The sequence below is a fragment of the Chiloscyllium plagiosum genome, unplaced genomic scaffold, assembly GCF_037043375.1.
Source record: "Chiloscyllium plagiosum isolate Xiang-an unplaced genomic scaffold, Cpla_swu_hap1 HiC_scaffold_20, whole genome shotgun sequence".
Lineage (NCBI taxonomy): Eukaryota > Metazoa > Chordata > Chondrichthyes > Orectolobiformes > Hemiscylliidae > Chiloscyllium > Chiloscyllium plagiosum.
In genome coordinates this window covers 39,146,188-39,169,424 of record NW_028270158.1, presented here as the reverse complement: position 1 = coordinate 39,169,424, position 23,237 = coordinate 39,146,188, and the positions used below count along the sequence as shown (strand labels likewise).

The 23,237-nt window shown below is 43.1% G+C and overlaps 1 protein-coding gene across 2 annotated transcripts in view; it reads left to right on the top strand.

The window, feature by feature from the left end:
* LOC122560669 (netrin-3-like) overlaps positions 1–23,237 on the top strand; it is a 180,966-nt gene that overhangs the window by 110,848 nt on the left and 46,881 nt on the right. For both annotated transcript variants that reach the window (XM_087997825.1, XM_043711558.2), the window contains exon 4: positions 3,628–3,777. In XM_087997825.1, coding sequence (XP_087853951.1) covers positions 3,628–3,777 — 150 coding nt within the window. The remainder of the gene's footprint in view (positions 1–3,627; positions 3,778–23,237) is intronic.

The window sequence follows — 23,237 nt, the reverse complement described above, 5'->3', positions numbered from 1 at the left end:
AAGGTACTGAGGGATAAAATCTATTTATATTTGGAAAAGAATGGGCTTATCAATGATAGACAACATGGTTTTGTGCAGGGGAGATCATGCCTTACCAACTTAATAGAGTTCTTTGAGGAAGTGACCAAGTTGATCAATGAAAGAAGAGCTGTAGATGTCATGTAAATAGACTTTAGTAAGGCATTTGATAAGGTTTCTCATGGTAAACTAATGGAGTAAATGAAGTCACATGGTGTGCAGGGTGTTCTAGCTAGGTGGATAAAGAACTGGTTGAGCAACAAGAGACAGAGAGTAGTAGTTGAAGGGAGTTTTTCGAAATGGAGAAAGGTGGCCAATGGTGTTCCACAAGGATCAGAACTGGGCCCCTGTTGTTTGTGATATGTATAAATGATCTGGAAGAGGGCACTGTTGGTATGATCAGCAAGTTTTCAGATGACACAAAGATTGGTGGAGTAGCAGAAAGCATAGGGGACTGTCAAAGAATACAGGAGAATACAGATAGACTAGAGAGTTGGGCAGGGAGGTGGCAGATGGAGTTCAATCCAGGCTAATGTAAGGTGATGCAGTTTGGGAATTCTAGAGTGAATTATACAGTAAACAGAAGAGGCTTGGGAAAAGTTGATGAGCAGAGAGAGTGGGAGCTCAGGTCCATTGTACCCTGAAGTTTGCTGCACAGATGGACAGAGTGGCATATGGTATGCTTGCTTTCATTGGACAGCGTATTGAGTATAAGAGCTGGCAGGTCATGTTAAAATTGTATAAGACATTGGTTCAGCTGCATTTAGAATATCGTGTACGGTTCTGGTCGCCACATTACCAAAAGGATGTGGACTCTTTGGAGAATGTGCCGAGAAGGTTTACGATGTTTACCCGGTATGGAAGGTGCTAGCTATGAAGAGAGGTGGAGTAGGTTAGGTTTGTTTTCATCAGAAAAAAATGAGATTGAGGGGGGACCTGATTGTGATCTACAAAATCATGGAGGGTATAGACAGGTAGATAGAGATAAGCTTTTTCCCAGGGCGAAGGATTCAATAACGAGAGGTCACGCTTTCAAGGTGAGAGGTGAAAACTATAAGGGGGATACACGCGGCCAGTACTTTACACAGAGGGTGGTAGGTGCCTGGAACGCGTTGCCAGCAGAGATAGTAGAGGAGGATGGTTGATTCATTTAAGATGCATCTGGACGGATGCATGAGTATGTAGGGAGCAGAGGGATACAGATGCTGAGGAGTTAGGCAACAGGTTTAGATAGTGGATTTGGATATCTCAGGCTTGGAGGGCTGAAGGGCCTGTTCCTGTACTGTAAATTTTCTTTGTTCTTTGTTCTATTGGACATAGCATCGAGTGTAGGAGTTAGGAGGCCATGTTGCAGCTCTACTGGACATTAATTAGGCCACTGTTGGAATATTGCGTGCAATTCTGGTCTCCCTCTTATCAGAAGGATGTTGTGAAACTTGAAAGAGTTCAGAAAAGATTTACATGGATGTTGCCAGGGTTGGAGGATATGAGCTACAAAGAGAAGCTGAACTGTTTTCCCTGGAGCATCGGAGGCCGAGGGTGACCTTACAGAGGTTTATAAAATCATGAGGGGAACGGTTAGGGTAAATAGACAAGGTCTTTTTCATGGGGTGGGGGAGTCCAGAACTAGAGAGCATAGGTTTAGGATGAGTAGGGAAAAATTTAAAAGGGACCTAAGGGGAAACTTTTTCATGCAGAGGGTAGTGCAAAAATGGAAAGAACTACAAGAGGAAGTGGTGGACCCTGGTACAATTACAACATTTAAAAGCATCTTGATGGGTATATGAATAGGAAGGGTTCAGGGGGATATGGGCCAAGAGCTGGCAAATGGGACTAGATTACGTTAGGATATTTAGTTGGCATGGATAAGTTGGACCAAAGGGTCTGTTTTGTGCTGTACATCTCTATGACTCTATGAGCATGTTTACAACTTGCTGACAATGGCAGATAGGTTAAGAAAGCAGTTCATAAGGCATAAATGATCCAGGACATTATAAAGAGCAGCAGAGTATAAAAACAAGGAATTTATGGTGAACTAGGGTGGGATTCTGAATTTTTGAAAAGTGGAAAGGCTTTTGAGAGGAAGATCTACCCAAACAGTTCAGGGCTGAGAATTTAGCTTTGTAGATAAATTAGAATAGCTGGCTGTTCTTCTTTATGAAAAGGATGATTGGAAATTTGATGCATGTACTCAAAATCATGAGAGGCCTGGATGGAGAAAACAGACAGAAACTGTTCCCATTGACAGAACGGTCAAGTAGTAAACAATACTGTAATTAGGAAAAAACATCTTTATACAGTGGATTAAAAACAGAAAATGCTGAATAAACTCAGCATGTCTGGTTGCATCTAAGAAGTGAGAAACAGTGTTAACATTGAGAATCCAAAGACTTCTCTTTGGAGACTTCTTCCATTAACTTTGTTTCTCTCTGACCAGATATGGCCAGGTCTACTGCATTTTTCCAGATTTCTCTCTTTTATTTCAGATTTCCAGCACCTGCAGTATTTTACAGTTATTTATGCAATGGATTCTTAAATGTGGAATACACTGCCTGAAGATGTGGTGGAGTCAGACACAAGTGTGGATTTTAAAAGAAAAATAAATAATTATCTGAAGAGAAAATCTTGACAGAGTTGAAAAGAATGAGACCAGCTGAATTGCTCTTGTACACAGCAAATACTTCACAATAAGCCAAATGGTATTCTTCTGTATTGTAACCATTTTATAATTTAATGATCTATTATAATTGGCAGTATTGGCAATTTGGAAACACAGTCCTGAATTTCTTAACAATGGGACAGAGTACAAAAACATTCAGTTGGATCATATTAGTCTTAGAAGTCTTAAGGTTAATATGTTCAGTTGGCAGTTAGGAAGACAAATGCAATGTTTGCATTCATTTCAAGAGGACTACCACATAAGAGCAGGCATGAACTGCTGAGGCTGTATAAGATTCTGGTCAGAACATATTTGGAATATAATGAGCAACTTTGCACCCTGTATCTGAGGGGGCATGTGTTGACATTTCAGGATGTCCAAAGAAGGTTACAAGAATGATCCCGGAGATGAAGGGCTTGTCATATGAGGAGCAGTTGAGGATTCTGCGCCTATACTTGATGAAAACCGAAAGATGAAGTTTAGAAGGATGAGGGGGGATTTCATTGAAACTTACAGAATACTGAAAGGCTTAAATAGACATGGAGAAGATGCTTTCACTAGCAGGAGAGACCAGGACCTGAGGGCTCAGCCTCAGGGTGAAGGGCTGACCCTTTAGAACTGAGTGCTGAATCTGTGGAATTCATTTTCATAGCAGGCTGTGGAGGACAAGTTATTGAATGCATGTAAGTCAGAGACAGGTTATTGAAGAGTAAGGAGATCAAAGGTTATGGGGAGAAGACAGGAGCATGGGGTTGAGAAACATATCAGCCATAATTAAATGGTGGAGCAAACTTGAAGGGCCAAATGGCCTGATTCTTCTCCTATAACTTATGGTCGGTGGTCTTATGGTCTAGTACCGCATGTCTTTGTGCAAACATATTGTGTGGCTGCTCATAATTCTATTGATCTGACACTTCAACTGACTTGTACCTGTTCCTCTAATTTTTCAGCTTGTGACTGTCATCCTGTTGGTGCAGCTGGTAAAACCTGCAATCAGACAACAGGACAGTGTCCATGCAAGGATGGTGTGACTGGCATCACATGCAACCGTTGTGCTAAGGGTTACCAACAGAGCCGATCTCCAGTTGCGCCTTGTATCAGTAAGTATTTATTTGTTGCTGCCATTGCCATAGCTGATTGAGATTAAGTCAAGACAGTCATTAGTATACTTCAAATGAGGAACAGGTCAGAAGAAATCTGTCTTTATGCCCCAGTTACACCTCACCCAAAGCCCTTACACCCAGGACCTGAACTCTCTCACCCTCCTACCTCTGCAAACCCAACCCAAACTAAAACCGCTTCCCCCATTGAACCAGACACAATCCTCATCCAGACATGACAAGTAGACACCTTTACAACAGAAGATCTCTGATCAAAAGCTAGCTGCTCACCTTGCTAAGCTGCTCCAATACTCTTATGATACTTGCACCACTTGACAATGTGGGAGATTGCTCAGATATGTCCTACCCACTAAAATGAAACATTTAATCCAGTCCATTGTTATTATTGTCCCCAAAAATAAGTGAAGTAATAGAAGAGGTTGTATGTAGTAAAATCAAGTATCTTATAATCATCAGTGACCTGGATTTCAGTAGAACTGCTCATCTGAGGATCTTAGAACAGCCTTAAGCCAAGCAAGAAAACAAGAACTAAACTGAAGTGCCCAAGGTGAAAGTCACAGCTCTTGACGGCAAAGCAGCATTGGACTGAGTATAGCATCATATAGTCCTAAGGTTACTGAAGGCAATCAGACAGGATAGTTCCAAAAGCAGGGGATATGGGAATAGGGAGGAGTTGGTCAAAGCATCAAAACCCACCTTCAGTATTTGGAATCACACCTGTTTCTGAGGTAAATGGCTATGACTGATGGAAACCAATTATGTAAATACCAGACACTGCAGCAGGAAAAACATCCTCAAGAAACATCCTTGGTTCAGCGCTTTAGCTGCTTTACCTGTAACTTGTCTCTATCAGGAGCTTAGGAATCAGACTTTTCACTATCAATTTGCAATGTTCAATTCTACTTGTGACCTCTTTGATATTGAAACACCATTTGCAATCTATTCTAAGATCTGGATATTCTGCAGGCATGGATTTGTCATCACATATATGTAGCAGGTAATGACCAGCATGTACAAAAGTAAACCTAGTCTTCTCCCTTTGATCATTAATGACAATTTCATAACCAAGACCATACTATCGACAGCTTGGAAATCACCAATTACTGAAAGCTAATCTTGGCCAACCACAAGAATGTAAATTATGTTGGGGAATAGATGAAGAGTCAGCTATCATGTTTCATATTAGTAACAGTGACATAGGTAGTAAGAGGGGAAGATGATGCAGGTAGGCTTTAGGGAGCTAGAGATGAAACAAGCAAGCAGGACCCCAAAGCTATTAATTTCTGGATTACCCATACTGCCACATCACAGTGAGAATGGAGGTTAAGAGATAGAGCAGATGAATGTGTAACCTGAGAGTTGATGCAGAAGGGAGGAATTGACAGTCCTGAGACATTGGGACCTGTAAAGCTGCCTGTACCTGTGAATCTCCTCCTGGTTGGCTGAGAGGATTTACTGGGTAGTGTACCAGCAAGACACATCCAATATCAGGTTCAATACCAGCAGCTGTGAAGTAAGGCCCATAGGGGCCCTTAAGGGTGGCCTTTCCAGAATCTAGGGGATTTTGGAAGATTACAAACAATGCAGCCACCCATGGCCACTTCTTTAACACCCAAGAATGCAGAACATCAGGCACAGACAATGTATTAGCTTTTAATATTATTTTCCTATTGCTTTTTTACCAGTGATAGTGATTGCTTTAAATTGCCTGCTGCTTTTTGCCCATTTTTTTCATTTTAGTTTTGATCATTGTTTGGATGCTTTTAATATCTTCAAAGGAATGATGGGATGCAGGCCAAAGGAACAGGCTCTAGGGATTGAATGGCCTACTCCTGCTCTACCCTCCTATGTTCCTATTTCCTGAAGACAAACAAAAAATATTTGTTCCAAGTCTCAGTCATTTCCCTGTGTCCCATTATTTTTCCAAAGTTTCATCCTACAAGGGACCAAGGTTTACTTTAACTAGTCTCATTATTACATAGTTGCAGTAGCTCTATGTGTCGGTGTTTGTGTTCCTTGCTAGTTCACTCTCAATCAATATTTCTTATCTTTTTTTATTAGTTTACTTCTTGAATCTCCACTCAACCTTATCTGAAGGGGACTACCTCAGCTTCTTCAATCCATCTACGTAATTGAACCTTCTCAAACCATTCTCTTAAACTTTTCTGCATCCTTTCTATGCTTTAATTTCCTTCCTATAATTTGATGTTAGCATTGGATGCAATACTGGGAGTTAAGGTCAAACCTGTATTTTAGAACAGTTTTATCATAAGTTCCTTGCCTTTGTAAAATAATGTCAGAAATGAGTCCCTCGGTGTATTCACTGTACCACAGTGAGCATTCAAAGCAGTTGGTCTTCTCTTCATAGTCCATTAACTTTCCAGCAGCAGGTTATAAAGACAACAACCTGAATTGTCTTCTTTGAACCATCATTCGAATACTGCAATCATGAGAGCGCAATAATCTTTAGGTGCTGCTGATGATGTGGGATGTCATCACTGTCCTGGAGCTGGTTCTGCACCAGTTCCTGCTGATTCAGGTTGATTTGTCAGGCAGTCCAGGCAATTCTCTGCCTTACCGCCTGAGACCACTCATCGCCTACTTGCTGTGTTACATTAACAGATCATTGTCAGTGACTGTGCACTGACATTGCATATCTCCAAACTTTGTGCAAAAAGTTAAAGCAAACCAAAAAAGTACAAAAGTTGCCTGTGACATGTTGTCTTATCTTAGTTCATGTGATTAGTCTCTGAATCAGACACAGATTTTTTTAATGAAATTTCTTATAAAATGTTCCTAATTGAATTTCAGAAATAATGGTTCTTGTTATCACCTTTGCTGTCAGCAAAGTAACAAAGAATGTTTTCTGTCATTATCCCAACCCACTGTCTTGTAACTGAAGTGACCAATTGGTATATAAATAGAATGTTCCTTTCTTGCCAAAAGTAAACCACTATTGTTTGACAGTTGGTTTGGTAAACCTCATCATTGATTTATCTAATCTCTAACAGGTCAAAGCTCTTTACAGAATCTTTCAGCAGGATCTTCTGAACCAACCTGAAGGGGAAAAGCAAAAATTCTGTTTCCTGAAGGCGGGTTAACGTTTTGCTATTATGTACTCAGAACCTTTCTGTTGGGTTGGCTTTCCTGATCTTGATGGCCAGGAACTCTTTTGTATTCATTATCACGTCATGACTACTCATTAACACCCTAACCAACTGGAATTACATTCACTGGCACAATCCTGTTATTTCCAAAGGGAAACGTGTATCCATAAACCTGCCTATGTATATCAGGTATGTGTCTGGTGGGGTAAACTTCTTTCTTCAAGCTCCAATATTGCAAACTTTTTTCATAACTAAACTCCTTCATAACCAGAACAAGCAGGAGGCTGGAAGAACACAGCCAGCCAGGCAGCACCAGGAGGTGGAGAAGTCAATGTTTCGGGTGTAACCCTTCTTCAGGACAGGGGGTGGAAGCAAAGAGCTAGAGGGCTGAAGAGGTTATGGCACTGTGGCAGTGAGGAAGGGACTCACTGAATGCACATCTGAGGGAGGCAAAGAATGTCTCAAAGTTGGCATCCTTTGAAGAGATTTCACAATGGTATAGTGGTAGTTAGAGACAAAAGAACTACAGATGCTGGAATCCAAGGTAGACAAGCAGGAGGCTGGAAGAACACAGCAAACCACGCAACATCATAGAGCCATAGTCATGGAGATGTACAGCATGGAAACAGACCCTTAGGTCCAACTCGTCCATGCTGGCCAGCTATCTTAAACTAATCTAGTCCCATTTGCCAGCACTTGGCCCATATCCTTCTCAAACCTTCCTATTCATATAGCCATCCAGATACCTTTTAAATGTTGTCATTGTACCAGCCTCCACCACTTTCTCTGGCAGCTCATTGCATTTATGCACCACCCTCTGCATGAAAAGGTTGCCCCTTAGGTCCCTTGAGGTGGAGAAGTCAACATTTCAGGTGTAACCCTTCTTCAGGACTGGGGTGTGGGTGCAAAGAGCTGGACCATGTTCTTTGTTTGCAAAAAGACTTATAATGTAAAGGATGAGGCCTTATTGAGTCAACCGGTTTATAAGAAGTCTCAGTTATTTGTGATCTTGCTTGTAGTTCTTAGATGCTTACAGTTTCAGCAGTGAAACTTCACCAGGTTGATTAGCACATGAGGAGTTTCGGTCAGATATTTTCTTGATTATTGTTAAACTCTCACAGTATAAGGGGTGATGGCTGAACAGACCCATAAGCCTGCTCAAACAAGGCCGTCACACTGGCTGATTAAGTTCAAAATCACACAACAGGTTATAGTCCAATAGTTAGTGCTTTGAAATAAACCTGTTGGACTATAACCTGGTGTTGTGTGATTTTGAACTTTGTCCACCCCAGTCCAACATGGCACCTCCACACTGGCTGAAGCCAGCAGACCTGACCAGGCAGGCAAGCAGAACTCAACTGAGAGGAAGTTTGAAATAAAAAGTAGATTGAAATGAAAATGGGGCTCAACTGAAAAGATGGTTCTCTTTCAAAGGGGTTCAACAGAAAACGACCACTGTGAGTTGGGCTGGGTGGATAAAAACAGTAGAGAATGGAACTTGTCGGGGATACTGGAAGGATACGTGGGAATAGAGGGAGTTAACTGTGATAGAACCATAGAAAAGTTAGAGTACAGAAAGAGGCCACCACATCTGCACAGTCTATAATAAACGAGCTACCTATTCTAATCCATGATAAGTAGGGAAAGAGCAAGACCCATTAGGGAATGGAGAGGCAATCTATGTGTGGAACCAGAGGTCATTAGCAGGATGTTAAATGAGTATTTCAACCTGTTTTCACTCGGGACAATAAGCATGTTACAGAATTTAGGAAGAGAGACTAAGGGTTCTTGAGGAGATTGGCATTAGGATGAGGAGACATTGGATGTTTTTGCAGGCTTAATAGTCCGATGAGTTGTATCCCAGGCTGTTGTGGGAGATGAGAGAGGAAGTTATTGTGGCCATGACCCAAACTTTAAATATTTCCCTGGCCAGAGGAAAGGTACCAGAGGACCGGAGCAGGTGGAAGCTCATGTGATCCTGCTTTACAAGAGATAAACCAGGGAATTACAAACCAGTGAGTCTCATATTAGTGGTAGGGAAACTGTCAGAGAAAATTCTGAAGGAGAGAAATTATCTCCACTTCGAGAGGCAATGTTTGATCAGGGATAGTTAGCATGGCTTTCTTATAGCAGTTCATGCCTAACAAATCTGATGGAATTTTTGAAGGAGGTGATTAAGTGAGTAGATGAGTATGTTGATGTAGTTAAGATGGATTTCAGCAATGGCCTGTGACAAGGTCCCACTAGGGTGAAAGATTGATAAAGGAAGTAAAAGTACATAGATCCAGAGTAACATGGTAAGTTGGATCCAAAATTGACTTGCGTTTAGGAGACAGAGGGTGGTGAGAGAAGGCTGTTTATGTGACTGGAAGTCACAAGGATCAGTGCTGGATCCCTTATTGTTTGTAATATTTATAAAAATGTCGATGAGAATGTGAGGAAATGATTGTGAATGAGACAAAGATTGGCCAGCTGGTTAATTAGTGAGGAAGCTCTTAGGTTACAGGAGGATGTAGATGGATTCATCAGATGGGCAGATCGGGTCAGGTGGAATTTAACTCTGAAAAGTGTGAGGCTTTGCACTTTGGAGGAAGTAACAAGACATGGGAATACTCAATGAATGGCAGAACACTAGGAAGTTCAGAGAAATAGAGGGATCTTGGGGTACTTGTCCACAGGTCCTTGAAAATGGCAAGATAGGTTAAGAGGATAGTTAAGATGGCATATGGCTCACTTGCACTTTATCAGTCATGAAATAGATTAGAAGAGTAGGGAAGGTGTGGGAAGCTGGACAAAACTTTGGATAGGCCACAGCTGGGGTATTGTGTGTGGTTCCGGTCATCTTACTACAGGAAACATACGATACATTGGAGAGGATGCAATGGAGATTCACCAGGATGTTGTTTGGAATGAAGTATTTTAGTTACGAAGAGAGTAGGGAAAGGCTCTATGTTTTCCTTACAGGAGAAAAGCTGAGGGAGACCTTATCAAAGTGTGTAAGCATATGAGTAGCATGGACAGGATGGATAGGAAGCAGCTGTTCCCTTCTTTGAAGTGTAAGTAAAGAGGGGGCATAATTTTAAGATGAAGGGCAAGCAGTTCAGATGGGATTTGAGGAGAATTGGTTTCACCCAGAGGATGGTGGCAATCTGGAGTACACTTCCCGGGAACGTCAAAGCCTTTAAATGGTATGTGAATGAGCATGTGAAATGTCACAACCTTCAGGGTTATAGGTTAAGTGCTGGAAAGTGGTTTAGTGTAACTGGGAGTTGATGGACCAAACGGCCTCTTCTGTGAGGTATGATTCTATGACTTCTCTTCTTATTCTGTGTATTTATTGTAATATTTCACACTCTGCCTCTTTAACTGGAATGCCAGCATCGTACTTGTCCATTGTGAAGATAGAGATAGAATCCTCATTTAGAGCCATGTCCACATTTTCTGCATCCACACTCACGCTACCATGCACCTCCCTGCTAGGCCTAACCCTTTCCTTATTCGCCAGCTTGCTTTAAATATACTGATAAAACATTGATGGATTTTTCTTAATTTTACTGCTTTTTTTCATATTCTCTTTTCGCTTTCCTAATCTTCTGTTTCACTTCACCTCTGTACTTTCTGTACTCACTTAAGCTTCTAATAGAACTATTTTTTGAGATTTTCAGCATTATCTAATCCATTATGCTGCTGGATAACAGTGGACTCTAGATTTGGCAGTACCACACATTTTCTTTGTGGGAACATGTCTACAGTCAACCTGTAGAATGTCACTTTTCAATGCTGCTCATTGTTTCATTCAATTAGCTATAACTAGTCCACTTTTGCCAGATAATCTCTCAGAGTTGGAAAGATTTCATAGAATTCCTTATAGCGCAGATAGCAGCCATTCAGCCCATCAAGCCTGCACTGACCCACCGAAGAGCATCCAAGCCCATAACCCCATGTCTAATCCATGTAGTCCAGACAACCCTGGACATGGAAGTTAATTTGCCACAGCCAATCCTGCTAACTTAAGCATCTTTGGATTGTGTGAGGAAATGGCAGATGCCCACGCAGACATGGGGAGAATTTACAAACTCCACACAGAAAGTCACCCAAAGCTGGAATTGAACCCAGGTACCTTGTACTGTGAGGCAGCAGTGCTAACTGCTAAGTCACCATGCCAACCCAGCTTCCTTTCCCCAATTAAGAACTTTACCCTTGCTTCACTTCTGTTTTATCTTTGTCACTTTGCATAATGATGCTAAATCTAACCAAGTTATGGTTATTATCTCCAAAATAACCATCTAGGGCTACTTTATCTATTTGTCTAGCTTTGTTTCCTAAAACTAAATCCAGAATTGCACTCTCCCTTGTTGGGGTTGTCCTGTGCAAGCTAAAAAAGGTCTCTTCAATACAATTCAAGAATTTTTTGCCCTCTGTACCTTTACCACCATTTGAAACCCAGTTGATATTCAGGCTGTTGAAGGACCCAAATATTATTGCCCCACTATTTTTTGCATGCAGAAATTTGCCAACATATTTGTCCCTGTAGCTCTCTCTGACTGCCCATGGTTCTATAGCAAAATCTATCAGTGTGGCTACCATGTTTTTGTTTCTATGTTCAATCCCTATGATCTAACTTGATGCTTCATTTAATATCGCATCAGTTCTCGTCAATGTGTTTGATTCTTCAACCGATAATGCTGCACCTCCATCCCTTCCCCGCCTGTCTATCCTGCCTGAAAACTCTATAACCAGGCAAATTGAGCTGCCATCCATAAGCCAATTTTCTGTTATAGAAATGATAGTATGTTGCCATATGTCTGTCTGTGTCCACAGTTCATCAGCTTTCATCAGTATACTTGCTGCTTTAATATTGCAAATTTTCTGTGCAATAAGTTTCTTTAAATTCCTGTTTACTTTGTCTTCCAGAATCAATCATTAAGTCTCTGCCTCCTGTTCCCTACACTGAATTTTCCCCATGTCAATCTAGTTTAAACACTACCCAATGGCACAAGCAAATCTTTTGGTAAGGACATTTATTGCAGTCCCAGGCAGATATTAGATTAGATTAGATTTAGGTTAGATTACCTACAGTGTGGAAACAGGCCCTTCGGCCCAACAAGTCCACACCGACCCGCCGAAGCGCAACCCACCCATACCCCTACACCTAACACTACAGGCAATTTAGCATGGCCAATTCACCTGACCAGCACATCTTTGGACTGTGGGAGGAAACCGGAGCACCCGGAGGAAACCCACGCAGACACAGGGAGAATGTGCAAACTCCACACAGTCAGTCACCTGAGGCGGGATTTGAACCCAGGTCTCTGGTGCTGTGAGGCAGCAGTGCTAACCACTGTGCCACCGTGCCGCCCTATAGTTTGTATAGGCCTCAATCTTCCCCAGAATCAGACTGAATGCTCAAAATCTTTCTGCTACCACTTCCCAACTGTTCAATCACTCAGTTCTATTATTTCTATGCTCACTAGCACCTGAGGTTAGAGCTTGACGTGTCCAGCCTTTCAGCCTCTTGCCTAGTTCCCTGAGATCTGCTGTTAGGACTTCATTCCCATTCCTAGCCATGTCCTTGGTACCAACATGGATCACAACCTCTGGCTGCTCACCTTCCCCCAATAAAATGTGCAGCTTCCATGGATCGGGTGGTAGCTGGCATGGCCTGGCAGAGCAATCAGTACCTGTCGGATACGCACGGAGACCCTCACCACATTCGAGCCATAGAGACATTTATTCAGTGGCTAGGTGCAGGAAATCTGCAGCAGGCCAGAATCTTTAGGCCCAACAGAGGACATCGCCAAACTCATCTGAGGCAAAACAGTACCTTCTTTGCTTTGGTACCAGGGAGGCAACAAGCCCTCCAGGAGTCACTTTGACAGCCACAGAAACACCTGCCTGAATCTTTGACTACGGAATTTCCTCTCACTCTTGACTGTCCATTCTTTTTTCAACATACCACTCCCCAAAGCCCCCAGACCCCTGGCCACCTGTGCTACCTGTTGTGCCATTGACCTGGCTCTGTATGTATTCCTGAGGAACCACCACCCTCGTCAGTATCCAAAATGAAAGATTACCAATTAATAAACATGATCAATGCCTGCATTATTGCCTTCTTTTCTGAGACTGCTTGCTAGTCACTCACTCCCTTACTGCTTGTTTGCTTCTAATCTGTAGTACAACCACTTCTCCACATTTCTGTCTGCCCTACAGATGCACAACAATGACTTGAGCCAATGCTCAATTTCCAGAACCCAGAACCTAAGCAAGTACTGGCGGTACGTCGTGCAAATGTGTTTGTCTGACACATACCATGTGTCCATGATTTTACACATACCACAAAGACTATGCTCCACGTGGCCAAGCTGACCTGACATCATGTAACTTTAAGAATTGTCAATACAATTAGAATAGTAGAAAAACTTAGCTACCAATCGGCTGCTTTCCCTGTACCATTGTATCGGCCAACTACAGGAGATGGCTCCCAGTTCAATCTCATGCTGTTTTCAGTCTCTCAAACTGACCCCTTGCCATGCTGCTTCAAGTTCCTGGACTGCTCCCTGCTTTAGGCCAAAAAGCACCACAATGATGCTTACATATCCACTAGGACTGATTTTTAACAGACAGCTGGTCTTTTAAAGATGTTCTGTCATTGCCTGGACCGCTCAGCTGACGCACTGTAGTACATACCGGGACAGAGTCTCAGAACAGTGATTGTTTGCTGCATCTGACACAACCGAGCTCAGCAAAGGGTTGAGAAGTTAAAAGTGGATGAGGTAGACCAGCTACCTATCTCATCGAAAATGGAAGAAGGGGGAATCTGAAGGAGATGCTGAGGGTATCAAAGGGGATGAGTAGGTAGCAGATGAAGCAAAGGCTATAGGCAGATTAGGTATATGGATCTGAGGTGTCATATTAGTGACTTGACTTGAGGGTGATTGACTGTGTATAAACCTTTGTAGCCACTCAAAATTATGAGCCAATTCAGACAGCAGCATTCCTTGCCTCAAGGAAATGCTTGCTATGTAAATTTAAAACATTAAGCTGCTTTGTTTGGCATCGATTATAACTAACTTTGTTCCCTTTTTACCAATTATGTCCTATTTAGTTTCCTAGCCAGAATATAAATATGGAGTTATTTGGAGTTATACGAGGGCTGCGCTTATATGACTCAAATCTTAATTTCCAAGGAGCGTTCTTCTAAGCCTAAGATATAGAGAGGTTACACTATGCTGATTAACTCTCAAATCTCAATTGTGTAGGTTAAATTTCTGCTTTCCAAAGTGCCTCTCAGAGTAAAGCAATGAGTGAGAACTTCAGCAGTCTTGGCACTGCTGCACATAATGCTCACGGAATTGCTCAAGTAATGTACCAGGAAAACATAACTAGTCAGAAGTCATAACAGATTGAAAGAGATCACAGGACTATTGTTCAAGAGCTGAAGAAGTGTCACTGGACCCAAAACATAAACTCTGTTTTCTCCTTGCAAATGCTGCCATACCTGCTGAGTTTCTCCAGCAATTTGTTTTTGTTTGGCACAAAGAGTTGTATTTGCTTCAAGTGTAATGTTGTAGAGAAGGTTCACATCCTTGCACCAAATATGGATTCCATGCTTTTTAATCTTTCTTTTCTTACTGTTACATCTTGCTGCCACCTTGGCAGTTACAGCAGAGCTTGAGGATCCCTGCTTACTGTTTCACCTCAGATGAGTTTGGTGGATGTCCTCTGTTGGGCCTAAAGATTCTGGCCTGCTGCAGATTTCCTGCAACTAGCCACTGAATAAATGCCTCTGTGGCTCAAGTAATGTGGTGAGGGTCTCCGTGCGTATCCGACAAGTACTGATTGCTTTGCCAGGCCATGCCAGCTACCACCTGATCCATGGAAGCAGCCATGTGTTTGCATGCCAGAGCCACAACATCAAACAAAACCTGAGCAGGTTCCTCTGTCTTTTGCTCTCACGTGATCTCTGGAATTTTGGCAAAATGTTCCTTCACTTGCCTCTGCACCTCTATCAGCTCATTAACGACCAAGTCCAGAGGCTAATCATCTGTACTGGGCTCACTCAGCACAGTCCTGCTCTCTAGCGGTCCTCAGTGGCAGAGACCTCAGTCATTTGTCCCTCTTCCAGCTGAAGGCTTGTGCCAATGCTATGCTCACAGAATGTAGACACATTATCCATGAGATGAATGTCTTTGTGCTAGTAAAAGGTGGGGAGGAAGACTTTGATGATGTATCCTTTGAGATATGTGATACTTCCTCCTCAGAAGTGTGCTGTGAGATACTTTTCGAGAAGACCCTGCAGAGTGGGGCACTTGATCTTGCCTTGAGAGGGGGAATCCAGAGGTTACACTGAAGGTCATAAAGATTTGTAAGTGCCATGGGCCGCCACCCTTATGCAAAGTTTTATTAAGATGTTGCTGTTTGATTTACAGCTGAAAATGGCTACTGGAGGCTTTCCTAATCAATGGCTGTAGATATCCATTTCCCCTTCAGCACATACATGTCCCCTTTGCTCTCCTGCTACTTCCACTATCTGCTCTATGAATTGGATGGGGAGCCTTATATCATGAAGAGTCTGTCTGTGCAGGTTTACTCTGGTTGTGAATTTTTTTTTCAATAGGAGCAGCGTTACAGTACAATGGTCAGAGGACAGGGAAGTGGAAGGGATTAGCTAGATCATTCAGGTAGCTAGTGTAGACACAATAGATTGAACCATATCATTTTGTACTATTTGATTTTGTACCTAATCCATACTCTGCCCACCTTTGAGGCTTTTGATGGAACACCATGGAAGGTGCAATGGTAGTGTCCCTATCTCCGAGTCAAGATACCCAGGTACAAGTGCTACCTGCTCCAGAGATGTGTGACTACATTTCTGCACAGATTGATTAGAAAATATCCATCATCTGTGGTACCTGCTTTGGAAGTGTTTGATGGAACAGTGGAGACTAACATTGAAAAATGAACTCTGCTTCACCTTAATTTTATCCCACTCTTCATCGTGGTGAAGAATATTATCCTTTTTCCACATTCCCAATCCATTCCTGTGTTCTGAAGACTCATTATGGTCAATGGTTCAGCTATTATTTATTCTGAGTGTCCAATTAGTACCTATTGTTTTAAATTATTATTTTTTCTTGTACGTTCAATTGCAGCCTTCTTCAATTGTACAACTACACAATTCTTGCTATATCTAAAGTGTATTTGCAAACAGCCCTTTCACAAAATGGCTCTGTCTTTGCATTTTTTTCCTTTTCCCCTCTGTTATTGATGTTTGTTTTAAAGAGCTTGCTGACAGTCACTCACTCCAGTGTGCTTCCCAAAAGAGTCCAGCTAATTCCAACAGACAAAATCCCTTTACTGTTGGCCAGCCTTGACTGTGATTCAAAGTCATCAAAAAATCAAAGCAGCACGGCATTCCTTTTCAAAAGGTTCCAACATTCCCAAAATTCCTTGCACTTTCATTACATTTCATATTGTATACTAGAGGCTGCTTAACAGCTTCCAGGCTTGGCTCAGATCTGCACACCAGCTGCACTTTGTATTTTGTCAAAATTTTCCGACAATAACTTGGATATGTTCCTTTCTTGACTGGCTTGGGTTCAAAGCTGAAATGTCAAAGCATTACTTTCACTTGCTAACTCATTGGTTGCAGTGAGAGGGACATTAATCTCTGTATGATGGACTAATTAAGCAGCACCATCCACACTGTGTTAGCGTGACTCATTCTTAACCTTTTTACCATGTACCAGAGCCTGGAGCAAAGATTGGATTGCTGCCCCTTCCACAGTCAATGTGTACTCTCCTCTATCCCTGACACCACCCACCAATTTAATCTCCTCCAGCAGCCCATGTACACTCTGTCCTTCTACTGACTCTACCTGTTTAATATGATGACTCATTTCTGGAAGCTTTTGACCGACAAGGACTGCAAACCATACTAATATAAATTTTAAAATACTTTTAAACTACCTACGCTATTTACAGAGACATGGCTCATCAGGAGTCCATTTGAACCTTCTCCCTGCAGTGAACTGAAATTATATCACTAATGGTGGATGCTAGCTATAACCAAAACATTTATTAACCCCTTATGCTATACTGTCCACCAATTAATCTCCTCCCATAACCATGTGCATGCTCCGCTATTGTGGAGTATCAACTGCCCCCATTATTCTTCCTCCACAGTCCCCTCTAACTCTAGCCCTCTGGAATCACAAACTCAAAAATAATCACTCAGACAGGTAGAAACTTTTTTGATGGTTTTTAAATGATGTGAGATCGGGAACACGAAACCATCTAAATAGAAGAACGGAAAGCCGGTTTCACATTGTGCTTTATTAACATGAATTGGAACATCTGTCCAGCGTGGACCGTAGCTTACGAGGAAGGAAGGGGTACAGGATTTGCAAGGGGCTTTGGTTGGACCACTGAGAGTTTGTGGGATTGTCAGGGGACTGTGCATTTTGCACAAAAGTGATTGAGAGACTGGAGTTTGGAGGGGTTGTGATCAGTGGCGAACCGTAAAGTTGAGGGGGGCAGTGATGTGAGGGCTGTGGACTTTGGAGTGCAGTAATTGTGGAGATTGTGAAGTTTGGAGGAGCAGTGAGTGAGGGCTGTGGAGCTTGGGAGTTAATTGGTAGACTGTCGGGGTTGGCGGCTGATTGGTTGGGGAATGTGGGGTTTGGAGGTGATTGGGAGGGATGTGGGGTTTAGGGGTGATCGGGGGAATATGGGGTTTGGGGGTGTTTGGAGAGAATGTGGGGTTTAGGGGTGATTGGAGGGAATATGGGGTTGGGGGGAATATGGAGTTAGGGGTTGATTGGGGGAATGTGGTGTTTGGGGTGTTTGGGGGAATGTGGGGCTTGGGGGCGATCGGGGGAATGTGGGGCTTGGGGGTGATTGGAGGGATTGTAGTGTTTGGGAGTGATTGGGGGAATGTGGGTTTTGGGAGTGATTGGGGGAATGTGGGGTTTGGGGTGATCGGGGGAAGGTGAGGTTTGGGGGATGATTGGGGGAATGTGGGGTTTGGGGTGATCGGGGGAAGGTGAGGTTTGGGGGATGATTGGGGGAATGTGGGGTTTGGGGTGATTGGGGGAAGGTGAGGCTTTCGGGGTGATTGGGGAATTGTGGGGTTTGGGGGTGATCGGGGGAATGTGGGGTTTGGGGGTGATTGGGGGAATGTGGGGTTTGGGTGTGATCGGGGGAAGGTGAGGTTTGGGGGTAATTGGGAGAACGAGCAGAATGATGTTGGGGAAGTAAGAGAGATTGGAGGTGACAGGTGGTGGAGGCAGATGGCTGCAGTTACAGGATCACAGTGTTAGGGTCCAACAACATAACTGAAAACTTCACTTTGCTGGAAATCAGGAGCTGTAGGAAATCTTTTACCTCATAGGAGATGGGTTCTTGTGGGAGGAGACCACTGTGGGATGGGAGGAGTTGTGGGTGTGACTCTCGAGGGTCATGCATTCCCATAGATCAACTCCAGCTGCCTGATAGGTGACAGCTATGAAAGCAAAGGTTCGTTCTGTGGCTTCCTCCAATATACAGTTCATTTTGTGAATTCATAACCCAATATTTTTGTAACCACAGGCTGGGGTCTTGGAGACAGGGATTTGGTCCTGGGGATGGGGCAGGGGCGGGGAAGAGGTGCAGATTGGGTCTGGAGTTGTCAAAGTGGGACCCAGACTGGGGGTAGTGGAGGCAAATAGAGTCCAGTGCAGTAGAATGGAAGTTGACTGTTAGGTACTGGAAGGAGATCGGGTTTGGAACAGTTGAAAGGGGTTTGCATCCTGTAGCAGGGCTAGGGTGTTTGGCTCCTGTGAGGTGGGGGTGTCAGATCTGAAATGGATACAGAACAAGGGAAAAAGTGAGGACTGCAGGTGCTGGAGATCAGAGTCGAGAGTGGGGTGCTAGAAAAGCACAGCGGGTCAGGCAGCATCCAATGAACAGGAGAATCAACGTTTCCAACAAAAGCCCTTCATCAGGAATGAGCCTGATAAATCATTCCTGATGAAGGGCTTATGCCCAAAATGTCGATTCTCCTGCTCCTCGGATGCTGCCTGACCTGCTGTGCTTTTCTAGCACCCCACTCTCGACATAGAACAAGGGAAGTTGAGAGTGGGTCCAGAGTGGGGTGAGGAGGCTTCAGCTCCCATGGGGTGAAGGGGTTCAGAATAGTAAAGTGAGATTTGGCTCCAGCATTAGAGATAGGAGAGTCTGTTCTGGAATGAGGGAATGGGGTTCAGTTCCCGTGAGGTATATGAGGTTGGGTCCAGAGTAGGTGCAGGGCGACATCTGGTCCTAAGTTGGAATAGTGGGTGGTGGGTGTGGAGCTTGGGAAGGGGAAGTGTCATGTCTCACAAGGTGTCAGGTTAGAGGGTAGGAGAGGTGTGATCTGGCAGTTATGGTTACAGATGTGTGAGATATGGTCATTGAATAGTTACTCTCTTCCGAATCATCCAAATTCCCCGATTCAATGTTGACTTTCGAAACGTTCCAAGGATAGAGGAATTGCTAAGTGGAATCTTCAATTTCCCAGACTAAATCTTTGGAGTTTGCTAATCATGGGGATTCTCCAGAGTCCCTGGGACAGCTCCCATCTATGCTGGAATAATGTTGGTCTGGTTATTGGAAAATCCAGGACCAGTGAGGTTATGTTAAACTTGTATGAAGCAATGGTTCGGCCTCACTGGGGCTATTGTGTCCCATTATGGGAGTCGCACTTTATTAAGGATGTGAAGGCATTAAAGAGGGTGCAGAGAATATTCTGAGACTAATTCCAAGGATGAGGAACTTCAGTTATGTAAATACATTGGAGAAGCCATAGCTGTTTTCTTGCAGAAGAGAAGTTTGAGACAATATCTGCTAGAGATATTCAAAACCTTGAAGAGTCTTAATAGAGGTATTAGGTAGAAATTGTTCCCACTGGCAGAAGGATCGAGAACAAAGACACAGATTTAAGGTAACTGGCCAAAGAAGCATTAGAGACCTGAGAAAAGTTTTCAGGCAGCAAGTTGTTCAGATCTGGAGTGCACTGCCTGAGACTGTGGCGGAAGCACAACACCCATGAAGGTGGACACCATCCAGTCCAAAGCAGCCCACTTGATTGGCAACACAGCCACAAAATCCATTCCCTCCACCACTGATGCTCAGTAGCAGCAGTGTGTACCATGTACAAGATGCATTGCAGTGACTTGCCAAAGATCCTTAGACAACACCTTTCAAACCAACGAGCACTTCCATTGAGAAGGACAAGAGGCAGCAGGGGAATGCCACCATCTTGCAAGTTCTCCTTCAAGCTATTTACCATTCTGACTTGGAAATATATTGCCATACCTTCACTGTCGCTGGGTGAAAATCTGGGAGTTCTCTGCATTATGGGTTATGAACAGCTAAATGGACTGCAGTGATTCAAGAAAGCAGCTGACATAAACCTTTGCAAGGGCAACAAGGAATGGTCAATAAATGCTGGCCAGCCAGTGATCTTACGATTCAATAAAAAAAATTAGGATCAATCAAAGCATTCACAGAATCTCAGAAATGTTAAGTTGCTGAAGGATGCGACTTGACCTCTTGGAATGAACATGATGACTTAGTTCCTGACTTTCCCTGTAAACCTCTACACATTGGGTAATTATTTGAATAGAAACAATGTCCTGTAAATGCCTCAACTGAACCTGCCTTCATCATATTTCTAGGCAGTGCAGACCTCAACTACTCATATAAAAAAAGTTTATTTTTCACATACATTCTCATCCTGTGCAATTTTTTTTAGATTTAAAAGATTTAAAGTTAAATTAACTTAGGTTATTATCTGAAAAGAAAAAAAAATGTTCAGACTTATGAGGAGAAGGCAGGGAAATGGCATTCAGTTCATTGCTTATTCAGAGAGGAGGCACAAAGGGAATGGGCTGAATGATCTGCTACTGTACTGAAACTGGAAATAACTCACCGACCTGATCATCATTTCCTCACCTGAACACCTTTGGCTGTTCTGATTACATGCCTATCTCTGTAGCCCCTCATCCAGAGCTGCTTCACTTCCCATATCCTCTACTCATTTGAAGACAAAAGGCGAGTGGACTATTCTCACACAAGATGAAAAGAGCTGACTCTCTTGAGGATGCCACCTTCTCACTAGCACATAACTCAATGGAGCTACGATAAGTCATTTATCTGCTCCTTGCCCACATTGACTGTGCCATAAAAGCAGGAATGGCACATCACCTTTGTTCATCAGTGACCTTGGCAATCTCCTTGGCCAGTCATTTTATGGGATGGCCTGCAGACGATTTATTTCCAACCATGGCCGATTGTCTAGGGAAAACAATAATGCCAAATGCACATAGTCATCTAATAAAAGATGGCTTCTAACAAACCACTTATCCTTTCTAAGACATTTACTGAAACCTATCTCTTCAACCAATCTTTTGGTCACCTGTCCTAATATCCCCTTGAGTGGTTCAGTGTCAAATTTAGCTCTGTAATGTTCCAGTGATGCATCTTTAGATGGTTTTAGTATGTCCAAAGTGCCATATAAATGTAATAATTTGTTGGGATTGTTTTGGTCTGGTAATGATCAGAATGGTAAGAGGGCTCAAGTGAAAGTTGAGTTGGGTGTGGTGAAACAATATTAGAAGAGGACAGTGTAGTTGAGAGAGAAACAAAGTTAACATTTCAGGTCAATGGCCTATTGTGAGAACTGTAAGTTCTATGTCGGTGCTTTTTCCTGCATTTCTGCTCTCAGCCATTCCCTACATCCCTGTACTATGACAGGATTCCCCTTGTTTTCACTCATTAGTCCTCCCTAAATTGTCTCCCTTTCCTACAGCACCTTTCCATACATGTGCAGAAAAAATGCAGCAACTGTAATTTCGTCTCTTCCCTTTTCATTGTTTAAGGCCCTAATCACTATCTTCAGGTAAAACATCTTTAGACTTCAATTTATCGTACTTGCAAATACTGGAATATGATGTGGGCTCCCCTATATTGGGAAGACCAATACCTGACTGGGTGACTGCTTTGTGGAAGACCTCCATTAATCTGGAGGCATAACCCTCAGCTTCCTGCTGCTTGTCATTTCGATTCTCCACCTTACTCCCAGTCTGACGTCTCTGATCTCGGCCTCCTGCAGTGTTCAATTGAAAATCGATGCAGTATTGAGGAATAACACTTCATCTTTCTAACCTTCCAGACTCAACATCTAGATCAACATTTTCAGATTGTAACCTGCTCCCCTACTTTTTTCAAAAGCAGCTTATGAAATTGCTACTCCATTAACCCTGCCTCCAGATCCCATCTTTTTACTGTTCTATTGCTTTACACCATTATCGCTTTTGCCAATACATCTCCCCTGCATTCTGCCCTTTCACGCACCAATGTTTTGATCTTTGCCTATGTGCTTGTTCCCCTGCTAGAGGGCACTTGCTTTATGTGAGAGGGGAAAGATTTAAAAGGGACCCAAGAGGCAACAATTTCATGCAGAAGGTGGTACAGGTATGGTATAATCTGCTAGAGGAAATGGTGGAGGTGGATATAATTACAACATTTAAAAGGCATCTGGGTGGGTACATGAATAGGAAGGGTTCAGAGGGATATGGGCCAAATGCTGGCACATGGGACTAGATCAGTTTAGGATGTCTAGTTGGCTTTCACACGTTGGATGGAAGGGTCTGTTTCCGTGCTGTATAACTCTATGACTCTATACTTGCTTCAAACTATCATCATCTTTAACATTTTTCAGTTCAATTTACACAAAATGTTAGTTCTGTCTGATGCTGCCAAATGAGTATTTCCATTGTCTCTTTTTCTTCCACCAAGGATTGTACTACCTGACCACTCACTCCATCCCTCACTAACCACTCACTCCATCCTCACTGACCATTTACTCCATCCTCACTGACCACTCACTCCATCTCTCATTAACCACTCACTCCATCCTCACTGACGACTCATTCCATCCCTCACTGACCACTCACTCCATCCCTCACTGACCACTCACTTCTTCTCTCACTAACCACTCACTCCATCCTCACTGACGACTCACTCCATCCCTCACTGACCACTCAGTCCATTCCTCACTGACCACTCGCTTCATCCCTCAACTAACTAATCACTCCAACCCTCACTGACCACTCACTCCATCCTTCACTGACCACTCATTCCATCCTCACTGACCACTCACTCCATCCCTCACTGACCACTCATTCCATCCTCACTGACCATTCACTCCATCCCTCACTGACCACTCACTCCATCCCTCACTGACCACTCATTCCATCCTCACTGACCACTCACTCCATCCCTCACTGACCACTCATTCCATCCTCACTG